We start from the raw sequence: 21,944 nt of genomic DNA, 5'->3' as shown, positions 1-21,944 counted from the left end.
AGGTTGTTGTTGTTGTTGTTGTTAGGATACTTCTTCTTAAACACCCCAAGACCTAATATCAAAAACAATAAAAACTACGCGGAAATTTAACAAGAACTCAAAAGAAATATCGTTCCGCGATGCGCCTAGTTCCTACTCCAACTACAACAAAACAAACTTGAATACAGAACTTCAGAGTTCCCCTCACACCTCCCAGAATCCACGCGATGCTAAACTAAAGGGTTACGACTCCTGTTTATAGTTTTCACTTTACGATATTTATTCAAGAACAAATTCCGGAAGATTCCTAACTTAGTAAAATCGAGCCAACAATCAATACACTGCGACACCGTTATTTTCGGATTACGGTTTTGGGCTTCGTATCAAAATTTGGTTCCTGGGAGTCAAGGCCTAGTGTTGCAACTAGCAAGATGCATGAATTTGGGATGAAACTGGAATACGTTTCAAATGGGAGGTTACCACGAACCTATACAAACATCTCTACATGTAGGATTAGTTACAAGAAGTTACAAAGTTTTATGAATCTCTGTGAAACACAAGTTGAATCTCTGCAGCACTTATTAATTGAATGTGATCATGCTAAAAGAATCTGGTTGGAAATGAATGTGAATGTATCAGGAATGCAGTCACAGCACATTGAGATAATATCTTGGATATCGAGTTGGTTTACCTCTACTCAAACAGACTTTGAGGAGAACCAACTATGGATCTCAAGATTAATGTGTACATCTTGGCATATCTGGAAAAACAGATGTGCTAAGGTTTTCAATACCAATGTCCTGAACTGTCGGCTTATATGTTCCTATATTACTCAAATGGTAAACCAATGCATGCTGGAGGTTTCAAGTCAGTCTAAATTGCAGACAGAAGAAACTCCGCCTGAATGGTGCCCGCCTTCTTTTAACAGCTTCAAAATAAACATGGATGCTTCATTTGATTATAATAATAAGGATGTAGGAATTGGTCTAATTCTCAGAGATCATGCAGGAACAACAAGAGCCATCAGGGGCAGATACTCAAATGGAGGACTAGATCCAGAGCAAGCGGAATGTTGGGCAATGAAACAGGCAGTTCTTTGGGCCAACGAACTTAATCTCCGCAGTGTTATCTTTGAATCTGACTGTAAAAATGAAATTACATCTATCAGTGATGTCAAGCCAACAGTCCACTGGATGAACCAAGGCTATATAGATGAAATAAGGCATCTACTTAAGAACTTTATGTTTTCTGAAGTAAGTCATGTTAAAAGACTAGCTAACAATATAGCTCATGTAATAGCTATTGATGCTAGAGCTAGGAAATCTTCCTTTGATTTTGAATGTAACATCCCTAAACCTTATGAAAATCTTGTTAGGGGTGAAAGGAAGGTTAACAAGAAGTTATGTAATATTATCGGCTAATGAAGATGTTTTCTTTGTTTCAAAAAAAAAAAAAAAAGTTTTGTGAATACTCGGTATAACAAATGACAACAAGACAACTACACCAAAATTTATGAATACTCTGTATAACAAATGGCTTCTCTTAAATATAGCCCATGCTTTTACTATAACCCACATAAAATAAGTCATTAATCTAACCAAACGGATTCTTATACTCCCTCTGTTTATGAAAGACCGTCCTCTATTCCTTTTTCGTCAATTTCAAAATTGTGTCCAGCTTCTGTTTATAGTCATACTTTTTCAATGAACTCTCTAATATACCCTTGAATTCTTTATATTTAAATAAATCCATTTTTAACGTGACCCAATCTAAAATATTAAAGAAATTAGTATAATTGAGGAAACAAATATATCCTTCATTCATTTTAAGGAAATATACATTTAACTCTAAAAATTAGATTCCTTATAGTTTATACTTCTTAAATTCAATATTTTTTAAATTTTCCTTTTATATTTCGTATTTTAAATTCTCACACCAATTTTGGATAGTTTTTATTGCTAGCATTTTTATTAAAATAAAATAGGTAAGTAACTAAGGTAGTCAAGTAAAATAGTATGGTCTCCTTAATATTTTGAGAAAGTCAAAGCGGACTGTCTTTGTGAAATGGAGGGAGTAATCATTAACATAACCCATAAAATTGAACACAATTTTTCTATATAGCCCAAATAAATTTTCAAATCCCTAAGCCAAAAAATAAAATAAATTTAATTACATAAATTTCATAATTAAAGTTATGTAAGATCTATGGTAATCATGATTGGGAGAAAAGGACATCATCTTAGAATTTTTTTTATAGAATAATAGTGTTTATGGAGTTTTAAAAAATGATTTTTTGGAAAAGAATCAAAACCTTAGTTGATTTCATTTCGTTTTCGATTGATATTGTTGTGGAAATTTTTTAAAGGAATGATTAGAATATATAACCTCAATTGATATACTATAATCATGATTTAGAAAAAATAACACCATTTTAGAGAAAATGTGTTATTTTTCCAAATATTTAAAGTTGGGTTTAGATTGTTTTGGGGAAAAAGTAAAATTTATTATTTATAATTGGATAATTTATAAGAATAGTGAGAGAACAATTAAAAATAAATTGGAGTATAACTTAGTTTGGATCTTGAAAAGAAAAAGTTAGGGTTTATATTTTGATTTTGGGGAAGAAGTAGAATTATTAATAAAAAGATTAAGACATGGTTGGTAACTTTGTTTTTTCATTTTAGCTTAAACTTTTTAGGCTATGGTTAATAAAAGTGTGGGCTACATTTAAGAGAAGCCTAACAAATGACGACAAGACAACTACACCAAAATTCCTATCCACTAAACTGTCAAGGGACCAATATGCCGGAAGCAATATTAATAATATGATTTCAGGTGAATTTCCTCTGTTGTGGTTAAAAGCTGAACAAAGCTCTCTTCTGAGAGCTTCTGGCCCCATCGGGGTATATTTCAGCCAATAAGAATCTTTTGTTATTTCACACCACCAATATTCCCTATTTACCACACCACTTGAAATCTAAGAATGTATCAGAACGAACCCTAATAACCTCCGTTTTTTCTTCCTAACCATGTTGTTTTGTTCTCACTTCATCTGTTTCTTTGTATTTGTCCCCGTAAAACTTTTCCGGTTGCTGCTCTCTTTTAGTTTTTTTTCTTTTTTGTTATTGTTTCAATGATGTTTATTGTTTTTCCTTTTACTGATTTCTTTTTGTTTCCTATCCCTAATCTTCACACGACACCAAAAATTACTCGGCATGTTTTCTCCGAAGTTCCAGTCTCGTGATAAGTTTTCTTAATTTGTTAACAGGTACGATTTCATCAGACACGATTTTTCCTCAGTAGGAACTTTGGTTATATCGAATACGATTTGTCATCATGTGTTATTATTTTTCAATGTTAGGTTTACTCTTTATCTTTTTTTTTTCTTTTTTAATTTTTGGATATAAGTTTGTTTGAATTTTAACATAATCATGGTCTTATATGTTTGATTATTTGTCAAGAATTAACCTTTCACTGATTTTGATATTGTAGGTGTGGGTTATCAGATCGAATCAGATGATAGTGGGAAATCTTTGTGAAAGGTATATTTGCTTATCTAGCTATCCATTGTACTTATTATTTTTGGAATTGATAAAATTGAGTGTTTGGTTCAAAGGTATCCTAAGAAACTACAGCTGCATCTTGGATATTTTAAGAAATAAGAGGATATAATTTTTAACGTAGGTAGTTTTTTTTTGGATTTTCAAGTGTGTTTTTTTAAGAATGATTATGAGTATTTAGATGATCATGGTCTTACATGTTTGCTTATTTGTCAAGAATTAACCTTTCACTGATTTTGATATTATAGGTGTGGGTTATCAGATCGAATCAGATGATAGTGGGAAATCTTTGTGAAAAGTATATTTGCTTATCTAGCTATCCATTGTACTTATTATTTTTGGAATTGATAAAATTGAGTGTTTGGTTCAAAGGTATCCTAAGAAACTACAGTTGCATCTTGGATATCTTAAGAAATAAGAGGATATAATTTTTAACGTAGGTAGTCTTTTTTGGGATTTTCAAGTGTGTGTTTTTAAGAATGATTATGAGTATTTAGATGATTGGGTTGTGAAAAAAATGTGACAGTTTTGATGTTGTGATTGATTTTGCTTGGATTAAGGCTGCTGGAGAGAATGTTGTGAATCCGAGATGTTACTTTGATAATAACTTGCTTGGAACTATTAATCTTCATGAGATTATAGCTAAATATGGATGTAAAAACGCAAGTTTTATAAGTTTCTAAACGGTGTATTATATTGGATCGATTTCATGATTTGGTGATTAGCAAGGTGTTTGTTCGTCAAACTGTAGATGGTTTTCTTATCCTCTGCAAAATTTCCTAAAAAAGATTTCATGTGTTGAAAACTTTAACTTAGTTGTCATGAATCAATAAAAAACTCAAAAAGGACAACCCTCCAAGAAAAATTGAACAGGTAAATTTTTGTGGTATTAAAATCCTAACTATTTTCCATCCCTGCCCGTCTTTGTTTTCCCGATTCTCTTTCTCACTTCTCTGATTTCAGAACCCTAATATGATTAGGTAACTCTTTTGTTTTGTTTGTTATAGAGATTAATGTTGATTCATGGTTGGGTTTATCTAGAAGGAAGAAATTCCATCGAGACCAAGGTAATATGAACCAAGTTTAGTATTTATCTTATCATAGTTTCAATTAAATCTTTATTTACTGTCGATTCTTTCTTACCATGGCAGTAGATTGATTCTTTGTTACTATATATGGATAACGGTGTCTATAGAGTTTTTGTTTGTTTGATTAATTCCGATGTGCTAAAGATTTTTCATTATCGTAATGTGTTAATGTGTGTGCATGGCATAATGGAAGTGTAATGAATCAAGACTTAGCACAATAGACTGGTAATGTATTGACGTCATCATCTTCTTCCATGATTCTACTGTCGCGTGACATAAATGTAGAGAAAACTAACCACAAAATTTTTAATCCCATCCATTATTATCATGGTTTGGTAAACTAAGCTTATAATAATTGTGATCTGTAGTTAGTAGGACAACAGCTGCATAACCTTATACCCAGTATGGTAAGCTTGCCGTGTGTAGTATTCTTTCAGGGAAAGACGAACGATCCTTTATGTTCATGAGCAGTAAAAACAACTTTACAAGATTAAATCCAAATGGAAACAAAAAAATTGACAGAAATAGGTAATGTTCTATGTCAGAAATAGGTAATTTCTTAATATTCATTTTTGAATTGGGTATGCTTAAGCTATTAAAGTACACATTGTTTCCTAAACCCGGCTCGCTTCTCTTATGTCTTCTTAGTAATTGCTTTAATCCATCTGTGTTGATGGCATACTTTTGGCTTTTAGAAGGCTTTTATGTGAATGCTTTAGAAGGTTTTTTTGTGATTTAAGGCATATATACGCAAGAGATTTGAGGGAAAGTGTGTCTATGTTATAATTGTTAAGTGCAATCGGGAAACACTTATCCAATAAAAACTTCAAAACAGACCCTACATTAACAGAAATCCAATCGGTGCTTGGCTTCTACAAGGGAGTAAAGAAGTTGTAGGGCTGTCAAGTCTCAAGACATGACGTTTTAGATCTGTACGTGATACCAGTGGTCACAGAACCCATGCTGCAGACAGTTTTTTCAGAACTCTATCATGCATACTACCACCAGGAACCATAAATGCAATAGTGGTAATGAGGCGTTTAGTTGATATAGTTTTGGTATGTTCAATTATTTTTGTCTTCAAGGGAAAAAAAATATAACGCCACTTTCAAGAATAAGTAGGATTACAATAAATCCTTTTAATGTAAGATCTTATTATTTTGGATTAATTTTACTGTTTCCATTTTTTATTTTGTTGATTACCTATTTTATAACATTACCAATCTTTAGTTTCACTTTCTACAGAATATTTCAGGCGCAATACCTAGTATTTGAGAATATCACTTACATAGGCTTCAAAGTAGTGAGTTCCTAAGGACAAAGAAATCAGCTTCCAAGCTGAAATCCATTTTTCGAATTATAGCTTTTGTCGGTTCAATAGGGTAGATTGTAAAGAGTACAGGTTTTTCAAACCTACCGACATTTGAGTCTTTGTTTGGCAACTGAACTGTTGAAGTAATAGTCGCGAAAAAACAAGAAAAGCAAGACTAATCAAATATAATCCCCTCTCTAGTTACAAAAAATGCTTACATCCAGCATATATAACCTAAACATAAGAAAGCTAATGTGGAAAAATCAGTCAGATGAGAGGAATGAACTGAGCCCGCAAGGAGAGTAAACAATTATGTTACATGGTTTCCTGAGTTCCTGACAGACCCATTATTTGTGCATGTGTTTAGATACATAACACCATCTCAAAATAAAGTCGAGGGCAGCGGCACATGGATAACTCGGGAATAAATATGGTGCTTTAGCCTGCTTACCTTGCCTTGCGCTTCCACACACTCTGCATTAGCCAAATGATAAAGTTAGATTCTCCAGAAACTTATTCAGCAATAGTTTAGCACATAGGTCAGGATCTATTTGTCACCATTTTCAGTTTTACACTTGTCAAACCTCTCTCAGTAGATGATCCAAAAACTGATTTCTCCAGAAACACCTTGAACCCGTAATATATTGGTTGAAGCAATAAGCTCTCTTACCATCTCCACCAAGTCATATGGGTTTAGGTGTTACAAAACAATCAGTTTTTCTGGTGAGTCATATCTACAAAGGAGAAGATCATGCCCCCATCGAGAAAACAGTACTTGGATCATATATCCATGGAGGGTGTAACTAGTGTAAAAACCTGAAGAGTGTAAACAGATCTTGACCCGTCGTATATAATAAGAAAGGTTAAGTATAATACTAGAGGCACGTTGTCCGAGTCTCCAGAACTTGCACTGTCGGACTTGGAAGAATCTGACTTTTCCCCTTCACCAGATTGTCCTGAAGCTGTTGGGCCTTCTTCTGTATCTTTGTCCAAACCATTTTGAGATTCTGGTCTCTCCTCTTCATCAGATTTTTCTGCATCTGTAGGGTTCTTCTCTGTATCTTCTTCCATACTATCTTGAGATTCTGGCTTAACCTCTTCAGCAGAATCTTCTGCATCTGTTGGGTTATTCTCTCTATCTTCTTCCATCCTACTTTGAAGTTCCGGTTTCTCCTCATCAAATTTATTGACATCTGTTGGGCCCTTCACAGACCCCTCTACCCCTGTCCCTTCAGAAATTGATTCCTCTTGTTTGCCAGGCTCCTTGGCGGCTTCTGTTGACTTCTGTGTCTCTTCTACCTCCTCCATTTCAGAGTCTGATTTCTCTTCTTTGTCAGAATCCTCGGCTTCAGAGGAGCTTTTATGTGTCTCATGTGCCACACTGTCCACTTCGGAATCAGATTTCACTTCTTTGCCTGTCTCCTCCACTTCAGTTGAGCTCTTTTGAGATTTTTCAACACTTCTGTCTTCAGAATCTGTTCTCTCTTCATCGGATCCTTGTTCATCTATTGGGTTCTTATCTCCATCAGGTGAATGATTCTCTTCAGAATCCGAGTCTTCTTCTTTGTCGGATTTTTCAGTGTCTGAATGATTCTTCAACGATTGTTTCTCTTCAGAATCACCTATAGAGAAAAAGAAGAAGAGAAAACAAGGAAATGAATTAAGGTAATGTTCTAAATTTCCCAATGCATGAAGGACAAATAAAGCTTCAACATCTTTTGTCAAACAAAAAAAAAGAAACAACAGATGGCCAGAGGATCTTGCCTGAGTTTGTATCACTGAATTTTGATGTCGTAACAGGTTCTGGGGTTATGTCAGAGTTCTCTTTCCCCTCAGCATCACTGAAATCTGAACCACTGATGCTACTTTCTGGTAATATAATCTTTTTGGGCTTCACACTTCTTTTTGGCGCTCTCTTTTGCCTCACCCCAGAAGATGATGATCTGCAATCCCACTCGAAAAAAACAATTAAGCAAATGAATGATTCCTAATATAAGGCATCAGGAGTACAAGCTTCTGCGCACCTCTTCTCGGATTTGATACTTAGTTTAGAATCAGTCGGTGTTCTTTTCCTCTTCTGTGCAGACCTATAACACCATTAAAAAACAAAGTGAACATAATTTTCTACACGAACAGTACATACTTTTTGTGCTAGCCATCTATAATGAATTTCCTCTCAGCAGACGTCTCACATTTAATTTAAGTCTCAACAAGATATAGAAAATGGACAAGGCCAAAAAAATAACTAAAAATCATAACTACTTACATTCCTTTAGAAGGGGGACTCTTTGATGACTTTAGCCGCTGTAAACAGGTTTGATCAGTTCACAATATCAGAAATTCGCAAAACTATGCTATACCATCACATAAACCAAGGACAGCAAGTAATTAAGTTCACAATATGGTAAAACCATTATGTGGATACCTTTCTAGGGTGTTGACCATCAGATATAAGTTCCCAGCGCTCACGGCCTAACTGAAGTACTTCCACCTCTCCGTCGTCGTACAATATCTTCAACAGCACAAGTAAGAGAACTTACATTCAGAATATGAGCAGACATTGCAAAAGTGTATGACAATGTTTGAAGAGCATGTTACCTCGTGTTTCTTCTTTTTTGCGTTGTAAGATTGAATCACACCTTTATAATACCTGTTGCAAGCGTGCAAGGAATAAACAATAAGTAACACGCATTGGAAAAAGAACACTGGATCTAGTCAGGTGGATGTGCTACATGAAACATGAGAGATATGTGACCATGGTAGGCAAAATAGCCTTGACCTGTGATTAATAAGAATGTATATCTACGTTAAGTGCAAGCAAATGCAATGTGCTGCTTAGGTGGAATTTGGGTAGAAACAATTGTCTACACAGAAATCCAGATGATAAGGCAACCATTTCTGCAATTTCATCATACTGGAGTTGAGACAACCTACCAAGACACATTTTAAAGTGTAGTCTGTTTCTGCATTACAATGATAAACCTAATACTATAGTTCAATTAGAGTTTTTAATCATCGAATAAGTAAACCTTACACTAAACATCAACCATTCCTTTCAGTAGCTGTCTATTTCTGTATTACAACCCGAGTAACTAAACCTGAAGTAGCACTTACTTCTTGTCGATCGGCCACCAAACTTTTATTCTGTAGCCAATCATCTCTGAGCTCTGAATATTTGCATCCTTCAGCGAACACTGCAGGGAGGAAAAAAAGAAAAATCAATAGAGTATGACAAAATCAATTGAAAGGAACTTGGATGAAACCCAAGTTCTAGAAATGTGAGTAAGCTACATTTTCATTTAACGGCGCAAAAGGAAATAGATAAAGAAAACAAAGGGAAATTATAGAATGTGAGCCTCTGCAAAAAGAACATCATTAAAGGGATAACCTTGGCAAGCCCTGTAACATTTCTTTTAAGATTCCTGTCAGAATTCATGGATGAATTGGCAGTGCTAATTGGGGTGTTTCTTCCTGCCAGCTCATAGGAGTTCTGCACGCATATGGAAGCAAAAAAAAAATATATATATATTATAACCACAACCACACACAGGATAAACATTTGCAAGATTTGATTCCTTCACAGATTTGATGGTGCAGATGCTTACATCCATCTCAACGTCATCAGTTTCACCAGTAATATCTGCCGCCTTTTTTAAACCTTTATTGGTCCCATTGCCCTTAGGTTTTGATGGAAACCCTCTACTTAATCTAGATGGTAAGCATGATGATAGCAAATCCGAAGTCTTCGGTTTCACCTTTTCTTTCAAGTCGGGCATTTTATCATCAGAACCAGAGTCAGCCTCCCCATCTGACGTATGATATTGCAAGGAGCGAGTGCCCGCGTTATGTGAATCATCTACAGAAGCTTTTCTCGAACCCTTTGTAGTGCTCCTTGAGCGAGAGGATTTGTTAGCAGAAGAATTTATTCTGCGTTTCGGTGCTGCCACAGATGTCGTTTGGCCAACTTTTCCCCTTTTCCTTTTTCCAGAATCAGGAATTTTGACACCATTAACTTGTTCGTTCTCTTCTTCACTTGGAATGTTCCCGGAGTCCGCATTTAGAGATCTCCCCGAAGTATCCAGATTTATTTCTCTTACCATTCCAAGAATATCATCGCCATGGTCTTGTTTTTTAGTTTCACCAGTTAGAGCCTTCTTCTTCCCTACTTTCCTGGTCCTGGTTCCCTTAGATTTCAAACTTTTCATCACCTTCCGTAAAGATATTTCATTCCCATCTTTGTCAACGGCGTCGAGTTCATCCTCACCCTCGTTAATTTCTGTACCCTGAGGATGTCAAGATACTGTTAATAAATATATGCAGGAAAATACATCCAGAAAACGAAGTTGATTTCCTGAAGGAATATTAGGGAACAAAATCATCACTGGTGTAATAGAACATACCATTTCATCAGGTTCCAACTTGAGTGATTCAAATTGAGCAAACACACTGTCACCAGCCAACCAGGTATTCCCTTCTTTAGCCTAAAGAAAAAAAACAGCAGGTTTAAGTTAAAAATTTGTAGTTAAACATTAGTATGGGAAACAAGTTATCGAAGCATATGCACTGGCCTGCTTTCCAGAAATTTCAAACAACTCATATTAAGCCACAATAGGGACGAACATTGAGAATCATCTATTTGACAACGACATAATTTACACAATAAATTGCCTCATCCAAGACACTTCTATGGTCAACCTGAATGGACGAGGGAAGCTGTAAAAATAATAACACATTCCTTTCATCGTCACTGAGAGTAATTAGTAGATTGCAGAAGGCTCCCAAAGAAGGATAGTCTAAGATTAATGTAGCTCGGATATGTAGATTTGGGGAGATTCTATAGTACAGCAGAGAAACATGGAAGACAAGAGATTAAGGAACATGGAAAACAAGAGATAAAGGAAGATGGAATGCATCAAGCCACTGGTGTAAGTCATTGGCCGGGGGTAATTCCCTTTATGGGGAGGATCAACGGCATCATCTTTGTCTAAAGAAAATATGAGTCTCGGCAAGGCGTCTTTCTTTGTTTCAGTGATCTGAGTATTGATACTGGTAGGTTTTCTTTAACTAGTGACTAAACTAGCGATGATCCTCGACAAAAATACAATTTACTGGCAGAAGATGCACAAACATTTGAACTTGCTGTTGTGAGATTTTGTTAATAGAGCTTAGAGATTTTGAGGTGTCTAAGAAAGAAGGCTGAATGTGCATATGATTCTATCATCTGATAGAATTTCACATTTTTAGCAGCAAAATCATCTAGAACGCTGGGAAGTATAAGGTGAAACCTACACTCCCAACACGAAATTTCATTTTTTTCAAAAAATAACCAAAAAAACAAGGATGAGTATTGAGATTGAGCATCTACAAAGGCACTCGACTTGAGACCTAATACTATAACACAAACATGGAAAATCTACTGAAAGTAAGGTACCGAGTTTTACCAGATACTCAGCCTCCAGTTTCTTCTCACATGATTTGTACAGTGCTGCAGGTAATGGAACTGACTTTACGGACTCGGCCACTGCATCCTGCTTTAGAGACAGGCGTTTGATAATTGACACTCCAAGGTCACATATTGCGTGAGAATTCTGCGAGTTGCAATTATTTAGTCATAAAAATAGCTTCAGCTTTGGTAAGACTCCTAAAGTTAGGAACCGCTGATAACGAACTGAGGAAGAATCTGAAGTATGGATACAGAACTTACAATTGACTTCTTTACATCAAGTACATCTTCCGAGCACTTGATACTCTCAAAGATAGCAATCAATGTAGAAAGACATTCTTTTTTCTTTTTCACAGAATCCTCTGATTTCCCATCTTCGTCTCCATGCACCACCACAGAAAGAAATAAATGCAATTCTCTGCAATCAATGAGAAACAACTCATTAAACCCAAACTGACGGTTGTGTTAGTCACTTGTGTTATTCATACATCTAGGCATACAACCAGGTAATAAATCTTGACAACTGAACAGCAACGAAATAATCAAGAGGCAGATGCAAAAAGGGTAACCACACACCTAATACGTTTAATTTTTAGTGGATATATACACATGTATGCATAGACATATGTTAACAAGGTCTAGCACAAATGCACAAGCTAACTGCAAACCGAGCTTTATTAACTTATTGAACATACCCTTTTTATCTTTTCTCTTTTGATCACACAGACTGAGAACTCAAGGATCGCTAATTAAATTCCTAGGAGTAGCCGACATGTAACCTTTCAATTTATTGATTATATACTATGGTAACATCATCAGTACCACTAGACCACTGCTACACTACCACTAATGCTTTTCAGCAGACACACCACATCGAGGAGTGTGTTTTACAACCAAGTGTAAATGTTTAAATACAGATAGATACCTGTATATGGTTTCAAATGCTTCAACATCTGAGCATTCATCAATATTAGGACAAGAAGAATGATGCGCAAGTGCATGGACTAAGTACGGAAGAATGTATTCTGGATAAGTCATGAGTGGGCTTGCATCACATAGGATGGGAAGTTGGCGCGCCCTTGTTTGGTGACACATCTGGATAATTTCAGTTAAGTTGTGTTTATTCTGCAGAATAAAACAATGAATAAATCATATCAAATAGCGAAGGAACTGGTGCACATTCAAGCAAAAGAAAAATATTATGGAGCAATTGACACTGACAAGAATACTAACATCTTTAAACTCTGAAAGTTGGCAACCAGAAATGCCAAATAAAAAGGCACAAGCATATTTTGGGTCCAGTAGTCGGTCTTTGATGTACTGATGCACCTTCCCCAAGAACAATCCCTTAGCTTCAGGGTACATAACCTGAGTTGAAGAAAAATGGAACAATCAAATGTAAATAATTACTAAAAATAGTATAAACTAAACAACACCTGCTACTTGGTTACAGTGTCAAGTGGTGCTAGAGTTTGATGATTACTACAGGGCTCTTATCAAGAAGATTTAGCATAACAGATGCCAACCTCTGATGTTCTTATAGTTAAGTGGAAAATGTCAGTAGGTATTTTGTGATCCCAGTGCTTGGACAGGCGCAGAACCGCTTTTGACGAAGCAAGCTTCATATGGGCCTTTTCAACATCACTGGAAGGCAAAACAAAAACATAGATAAAAATTCAGTATGAGCATTTAATGAGCACAATAAAACAAGCAACGGTGTTCTAGAAGATAATCCATGCTAGAATAAGCACCTTGATTTTATATCTTTAGAAATTTCGCCAATAGTAAGAACATTTTTAAGGATTCCCAAAAGATTATCAAACCCGAGCCGCAGATGAGCATCCTTCTCAGGCAAGTAGCTCTTCACCAACGTCTTAATACCATAAATCTGAAATGCACAAACAGAAGATGCAGTTCCCAAGTCAACAAGGATTTATCAGGTTAAATTATTTTGGATAAGCAGACATCAAAACATAGAAAGAATGATACAATCAAACACAACAAAACCTCACACCCTCAAACTGACCTTCAGTGAACAAAGTTCGCTTCTCTCATCCCAAAGGGATCCATTTACAGCATCTGCTGCCTGAAGAAACAGAAAACATATTTACATTGAATTAGAGAGTAAACAGAAAAGTTCTTTTGATAAATTTATTTAAAAAAAAAAATTGATATTAGAGAGTAAGCAGACAAGGCACGATACAGGTAGCGAGTCATTATATGTTTTAGAAGCATACACTGCTGCACTCCAGAATCTTGCTAGTAATAAAGCCTACAACTTCTTTCTCTCTAGTTTCAAAAACTGGCATTGCACTCTGTGCAATACATCCAAGGGATTGTAATATGGCAGGTAAATGTGTTTTCTCCTCCAGCATATCAACGAGTCTCTGCAGATTCAGTAAGCAGCATCAGTTATGCAAGTATAAGCACGCAAAAGTATCAGGGCAATACTTACAGCAAAATAATGCCTGAAGAACTAAATGTAACCTTGTAGAGAACAGAGAGCGACATCAGCCCATCATCTTTTGCAATTGCTGCTAGAGCGTGCACAGCATACTTAGCTTGCCTGCGGCTACCCTCCAAACACAGCCTCTCTAATATGAGGTCTACTGAACTGCAAGTGATCATGAAAATTGTATTAGCATCCTAAATACCTTTTGGCTCTTTAAATATAAGAATCAAAGATAACAAACTTCCACCTAGAAGTCAAGGCAAGTTGTTCCCGGATGGATCCACCAGCCTTCGCCAAAACATGCAAAATACCTTCTTTAATTATTTCATTGTCCTCTTTAAGAAGATTTACAAGGTCTTCTTCAGTCCCACTTAGAAGTGACGGAAAGAATCGTGCAACCATCTGTAACACATTGACGACAGTAGTAGTCAGGAAAAAGATCTTATTTAAAAGGAAAATAAAAATCCAATTTTACTCATTTGTAACCAGCAAAACATGAAATTTTAGCGCAACATGTACATAAATGAGAAAACAAAGCACGGAATTCGGTATAAGCGACCCCTATAGAAGAAAGCACGACAAAAGCACGCTAGGCTATGTGCATGACCAGTACCACAAACTAGGTAATCGGCTATCCTTTCATCTTTTTGAATGAAAACTTAATATACATGATTACCTTGACTCTCCTAAATGACAAATTTACCTCTCCCATGGAGGAAGAGAAGTGGAACATAAAGGTTATTCTCGTTAATGGATAAAGAGGCACACCTATCAGGTACAACAAATAAGAATACACAAACCAGGATTCATGAACCACTGACCGTGCAAATATTATTAATGGAACTAGGAAGAATGAAATATTTTGTACCACAAGTAGATCAATGCGTGAGTGAGTGAGTTGCGCATCTCCTGCAGACATTTGTGTGGTAGCCTCCGATATGAGTTCCTTCGCATATTCTTTGTTGAACAGTAAAAAAGAACACTTCACTGAGAGGGCACTCATAAAGTCATGAAGCTTGTGTTCTTCACCAAATATTCTAAGCAAGTCATCCTGCACATAATGGCAATAGCAGCCCTTAGGAATTTTCCAGAAATAATATTTGCCCAAATCAAACTATCCTATCTATAAAGAGAAGAAATTTTTCTTCTTGAAACGATTATGATTTTTAAGCCTAAATCAGAGTGCAAGTTACCCGGCACAAGCAAGATTGCTGAAAGGTGGTGTTAGGATCAGTAAGGTTCATTAAAGTTTTCCACATATTAGCATCTTGTAATTGATCAAGAACCTTAAATCCCTCCTCAGCTTTTGCAGGATCAATAAACCCACGCGACATGAACCGAAATAGAGGTGAAGTTTTCTTTTCAAGCTCAGTGGCATCTCCATCCTGCACTTCTATAACATCAGATTGCAGGACTTCGCTAAATGGTTTTAACGTCGGAAGTCAATTTTCAGAACTTTTCAAACCTGATACATCTGTCTGAGGGACAGATACTTCTGCATTTCTTGCTGTAACCTGCAATCCAAGAGGAAATCCCCTGAAAATCCGTGCACAAAATATCAAATACATGAAACTTAAATAAAGAGAGCTCCATACGTCACACCAATGTGCATGATGTCAAGATCAAGCATTCAAAACAAACCTCTGCTTCTGCTCCATAATCTTTTCAAGTGCTTTAACCTCAAATTTGTCAAATCCAGAGAAGACTTTAACCCAATTTTTCACCTTATCTCTGACTGAAAAATCACCAGGGAACAAGGATTCACACAGAACCATTTCGATTGTTTCTGACCTGTTAAAATGAAGGATGTCAAGCAGGTCTATGTTGGCGGCTATGGACAAAACCAGAACGAAATATTTTGATACAGTTCTACCTAGCAGATACAGACAATACCCAAACAAAATGTTTCGATAATGTTCTACCTTCAACACGGAACTAAGTGCACCACTTGTTACATCTGTTAACATCGTTACATGGAGAGTTTAAGCCTAAGGGCAGAGAGATGTGTACTGGCTCAGAACCAGGGTTTAAGTCTTGCATTTTCATTTCAGTGGACCGTCTCTTATAGAAACACCAACAAAAGAAACGAAAAGGAGAAAAAAAATGCAAATTCGCTCATTTGAGAAACTCCAATGGACGATACTCATAATGGAAAACATTACCCTCTCTCGACATATGTTTTCAACAGCACAAACATATGTACACTCCACATCCCACAAACCGAAACAATACAAATCTTCTGAATCATATTCCTCGCAGACCTAATTGGTGCCTTACCTGAAATCTTTGTCATAGGAGCATCTCACTATCTTCGCAGGGATCCAATCATATTCATTGCAGTTCATTGACCCGTCTGAACACTTAAAGCAATAAAGTCTGTATATTTCAGCTAGCCTATCCATAGTATACTTTTTGACGAGCAGCTGGAAATTTTAAAAACAGACGATATAAGTCAGCCAATAATTCGATACCAAATGATCTAAAGACATCCAGAGAGAGGCCTATATAGATAGTTTGAAAGAGAGAGGGGGATGTGGTAATACGGATTTGTCTCGAAGGCGCTCTGCAACGAGTTTTGCACTTCGAACTGGAATGGATTTCAAATTATGACATGCTATGTCACAAAGTGCGGTAACAACCTGTTTCCTGACACACTCGTCATAGTCTAACAACCGATCACAGAGAGAAGCTGGAACATTCATCAGTCACAAAGTGAGTGGAGTTAATAACATCATAGCAAAGGTCATGTGAAAAGAAAAGACAGATAGTTGTCCTTACATATAATTTGATCAGCTTCAGGTCGAGTTGGATTTGACAACAAACAACCTTTTATGTGTTCAACGACAGCAACTCGAACCTCAACGACTTTATCTGTCAACCTTTTCAAAAACTCAGAGAATAATGGCTGAAATGCTTCAGAGATTGGATAATCAGGCAGAGCAAATAAATCTCCAAGTAGCTTCACCGCTTTTAGACGAATAGCCAACTGATCTGTCTGCAATAGTTCAAAACTGGAAGTTAGAGGTTTTAGAAGCTAAAAATAGCGTCGCATTTTATTCATCCCAAGTAGATGGAGGGATAATTAGAACGATTATCTAACAAATGAATGGGTGTAGGTTCAAATTTGGTAGAGAGGACTTGCTCGTTAAGTTAATCATCAAGTCAAGTGGAGAAAAGTGATAAACCCAAGCAAATTTTACTTCAAAAAGTATATAAGACTAAATGCATGGTAAAACTACAAGATTAAACAAATTGAAACATACAAGAAAAACTGGTATTTTTTAAAACATCGAGGAAGCTGTTAGACAAGGTAAAGTAGCCTTTATGGAAAAGTAACTATGTAACAATTATGATTCGGAAAAAAACTATGTAAAAATGTTATACACAGTGGGTGAGTGTACCAAAGTTCTCTGTTAGATGCGGGGATCCCAGAGAGTATTTGAGGAGCACAGCGATAAATGTCATAGATAACTTCGTGATAATCAAAATTTACTGGTTGAAGAAGTTCCATCTCCAGACATTAATGGTACCAGCAGTTGTTTAATGCAAGGTTCAAGTTTTACTGCACAAAGCTCTATTACTTTCATACCGACCCTCCGTGCAGCCGTAGAAACATCCTATTGTCAGAAATTACAAAAGAAAGTAAACTCAACTCTGTGAAGGTGTTAAATCATGAGAAACAGAACATTGTACAAGAGATCACAACAAATACAACTTTGAAGAAATACACTTCAGATAAAAGCACTGAACGAGGGCAGACAACACATAAAGAAACTTACACTATTCCCTCGACCTAGAACCGATAATAAGATAATTAACAGATTCTCTGGAATATCTTCACTCTCATCCAAAAGAAGTACCATGATCGTTTGCATTGATGTTAAAACACTTTCTGAATGATCATCACTGCACATGTGAGAATACCCATAAGAATAGTGAAGAAGTCTACATAATCAAATGTTAATCGGTTGGAGGAAGAGAATAGGAAAAATAATTTCCCTTCTGCTCCAAAATCATTACTCATGGTTCACTTCTAAACAGAGAAAGTAGTGTTATCTTTGAAGAGTTCTTTCAGTACCACAAGCTAAAAGAATATAGCTGAGGGTGGGAAAACTATGTGTATAACCATCATATTTCACAAAACTACAAGAAAACCAATTTACACGTGATAATAGATTTGCAAGTGTCATTTGGGTGCCGAAACCAAAAAGGTAGGTAAGCAATAAAGGGAAGGCAGGAACTTCTTCCTAAAACATGTTCCAACTCAAGTTTAGCTAAGCACAATTGAAACATATTAGTATGTAATGACCAGAAGCTCATTAATTAATTATTTTCAAGCATGATTCCATAATTATCCAGTAAAGAAATCATTGCCTTCAAAGGTGAACATCTTGCAAATCTCTTACACAAACTATTTTGTTCCTTCAACTCAAATTGAGCATGCAGTCTCTATAGCATCTGGGAACCTTCTCATCTAAGCTTGTAAATCTTTTTTCTCATGAAGAATCCTCACCAACACAATACCACAACAAAAGAAAAACTGAACCTTATTTGCTACCAACATAAAGCTTATGTATATTTCTGCTCGATTTTGAGGCTAAATAACAAACATGTCAGGAGGTAGTTGTCTTAGTTAAAAAAGTTTATCAAGAGAAGAAAATCTTGCACGAGCGAGGCGTGAAAGGACAATAGTACAAGTACCTTGCAACAGCAAAAAATGTACTGAACATTTCATTCACTAGATCGTCACATTCGAGATCTAACATCACAACGCATGATCTATATTTTGCGAGAGTCTCCAAAATAACAACTCTCCTTCCAAAAGATGGACCACTGGTATCACTTAATCCATGAAAGGTGCCTACAATTAAGATGAATATATCCTGCAGTACAACTACCCTGATCAGCATGGTATAAGAGATGTGAAAGAAAATAATAAATCATAACTATCTCTTTTACCCTTAAAATATCATCACTGTAAGGAGCTTCCGGAGCGGTAATTCGAGTTATCTCACAAAGGCAGGTCGCCACAAGAAGCTTCACATCCCCATCTTGATGCTTCAGTAGTTCTGACTTCACCATTGCATTAAGACAAGGCTGCATCGAATCTAATACCAATGCCGAGGGAGACTGATCCAGCTTAGAAAGGCAAACTACAGCTTGCTATACAAGAAAAAAGTACAATCATGCATAAGCTATCATGCAAATAACAAGAAAATGGATATGCCACCGTAAATAAGGTAATTAAAAAGAGACGGTAAACATCAATTTTAACTGGCCTATAAATGAAAGTAGCAGTCAACTCATAAATAATCTAGGTAGTGTTTCTTCTTCTTTTCTTGAATGAACTCCTAATGAGCAATTTATTAGAAAACAAAGAGGAAACAAGAAGAAGGGGACACATAAACCTAACAAACAAAAGAGACTGCATATTAGGAAGGCCAAACCTATCAGAACCTATGAATTTTTACAGAATAGTGGGTGCATATGTGAGACTCTGAATCTACACCCACTTAGCAAATACATCAGCATAAGATTGCTTTCTTTAAAAACCAGCCCAGATAGTTAGTGATGTATCAAACAGAAGTAGGATTACTTTTGGCCAGAGAAAGTGTACACAAATGACCTCAAACTAGAAAACCGCAGAGGTGAGAGTTTTAAATAAGAATTCCCTTATGCCTTGACTAAAAATCTTTTAAGACAATTGGTTATTAGATGGGTTCAGAGATACCCAGGGATGAAGAATAATATAGCTGAAATAAACAAATTAGAAATAGGTTGCTATACATATATCAGATTTGGTTAACTTGAGAACATCTTCATATTAAAATTTTCACATGGGGTATGATTCCACCTTGAATAGAATTTGAAAGTATCAGATTGTACTAAGTAATAATCCTCTACTTCTGAAGAACAGGCGCAAATGTAAAATATCCTGGTGAGCACTCGTACATCTATTAATGATATGGAACCCTTTGAACAGTGAAGTTGGCACATTCTTGGATCTCTCTGTTTCTTTTCTATCCTATCGAAGTAAAGATCTATATATACTTACTTTCAACACTTTATCATTAGTTAATACACTATTCAGAATCCGCAGCAAAAAGTGTTCATTTATGCTTGAGATCATCACTGCTCAACTTTTAAGAATAGGAGTAGCAGTAATCAGACAACGGTTCAGTTCTGGTGAGTCAATTCTCATCCATCCCTATTTCTCAGAATTCTAAGTAAACCCTAGCTTACTTTCAAACACTCTACTGTTACTCCAAAAGCACCTAAAAACTCTTCAAATAAGTAACCTAAGATTTTTTTTCCCCATAAAACTAGGTTTTCACACTCAAGTAAACCCTAGCTTAACCTAAATCCATAAGCTCGACCTAAGACCAACAAATTTAACACCCAAAACGCTCTGTAACAAAGAAATAACCTTGAATTTTTCACTTCAAACACTCTTCTATTACTCCAAAATCACCTAAAAACTCCCCAAATAAGTTCCCTACAAAATTTCTATGTTCCCATAAAACTAGGTTTTCACACTCAAATGAACCCTAGCTTAACCTAAATCCTAAGACCAACAAATTTCACACCCAAAACACTCTGAATAAAGAAATAACCTTGAATTTCTCACTTCAAACACTCTACTCTTACTCCAAAAGCACCTAGAAACTCTTTAAATAAGTTCCCTAAGAAATTTCTTTGTTCCCATAAAACTAGGTTTTCACACTCAAATGAACCCTAGCTTAACCTAAATCCACAAACTCGCCCTAAAAACAACAAATTTACCACCCAAAACACTCATAATAAAGTAGAACACCCAAAATTAACACCAAACGAAGCTAAAAAGAACTGTATCTCAATTCTCAAAGATTGACAGTGAATTTGAGGACCTCGAAGTAGAAAAGAAAATGAGAGGAGAAGTCTCAAAAGAACCAACCTCTAGCAGCTCAATCAAAGCATCTTTAACAGTAGGAGGATTTTCAAGCTTGGATCCAACTTCTCGAAGCTGTTGTTGAACTTTTTGCGCCATTTTTGCTAACAGTAAACGCAAATTTCAAAACTAGTTCTTTAAAGTAACAACATCGAGAAGAAGAAGAAGAAAAAGAAGAAGAAAAGGAAGGTTTTCCGTTTTGGTTTGCGGTCTCGTTACCGGAAGAGATGAAATCGGGAAGAAGAAAGGTTTAATTTTGACGGAACTACTACTACTCTTTAAGTCTTTAACTCTCTCTTTTTTTTTCCAAATCCGAAAGTGAGAAACTGAGGACTGCTTACGACTTCGTCGTCATTTAATTGACAGAAGAGATAGAGAGAGAGTTTAGGGGATTGTCGGGATTTGTGAATCTCGCCATTTACGGAATTACCCTTTACAAATCTGAAAAAGTTTGGCACGGGCACTAATACGGTACGTCCGTTGATCTCAGATGTCCTCCTGAGGTTGAGCACAAGCTAGTGACGCGTGCAGATACTAGAAGTAGAAGTCAAAAACAAAACTATACTACGTTTTGATATCTGAATCGGAAGTGAGGAACAGAAATCAGAAGTAAAAGTATTTTGTTTCACTAAAAATAAGTTTTTTTACTTCTAAAAATCATTCTGAAATCGTATACCCAAACTAATTTCTGACTTTTTTGCTTCCAGAAGTTAAAAAGCAACTTCTGAATGTGTATCCAAAAAGTTTACTTTTTGTTTTTAGAAGTCGTTCCGAAATTTTACACCCAAACTAACTTTTTGTTTTTTGACTTCTAGAAGTCGAAAAGTTATTTTAATATGTGTATCCAAACAAGCTCTCAAACCAAAACAATTGTGATAAACGTTGGTATAATTTATGATTTAAAGTAATAAATAAATAGTTGAAGCTAACCTGAGATTAACTAAAATATCATTAATGACCTAGCGGAATTAATTCGTCAATCATTATTACTCATATCATATCGAATTATACATAATTAGAACACAACCACCGTTTATGTTTTTAATCACATGCGGTCAACGGTCAACAACTGCTTAAATATTCAAAAGGACCAAGTATGACTGTAGTTCAACAAATGATGCACAAAATAGGGTTTGGTCAACCTGGACATAGCCTAACCATTAAACTTACCCCTACCTAAGA

The 21,944-nt window shown here is 35.9% G+C and overlaps 1 protein-coding gene and 1 pseudogene across 1 annotated transcript; one reads left to right on the top strand and one right to left on the bottom strand.

Moving 5' to 3' along the window:
- The first annotated feature begins 410 nt into the window (after nt 1–410).
- On the top strand, nt 411–1,400 carry LOC113351800. The gene has a single exon (XM_026595732.1). The coding sequence runs from the start codon at nt 411–413 to the stop codon at nt 1,398–1,400; it is 990 nt and encodes a 329-aa protein (XP_026451517.1).
- A 4,683-nt stretch (nt 1,401–6,083) lies between these two features.
- Nucleotides 6,084–21,106, bottom strand: LOC113348895 (annotated as a pseudogene).
- Nucleotides 21,107–21,944: the final 838 nt, after the last annotated feature.

Source organism: Papaver somniferum, chromosome 2 (genome assembly GCF_003573695.1).
Source record: "Papaver somniferum cultivar HN1 chromosome 2, ASM357369v1, whole genome shotgun sequence".
Taxonomy (NCBI): domain Eukaryota; kingdom Viridiplantae; phylum Streptophyta; class Magnoliopsida; order Ranunculales; family Papaveraceae; genus Papaver; species Papaver somniferum.
Note: the sequence above shows the minus strand (reverse complement) of the source record. Positions and strands in the feature narration are given on the sequence as shown.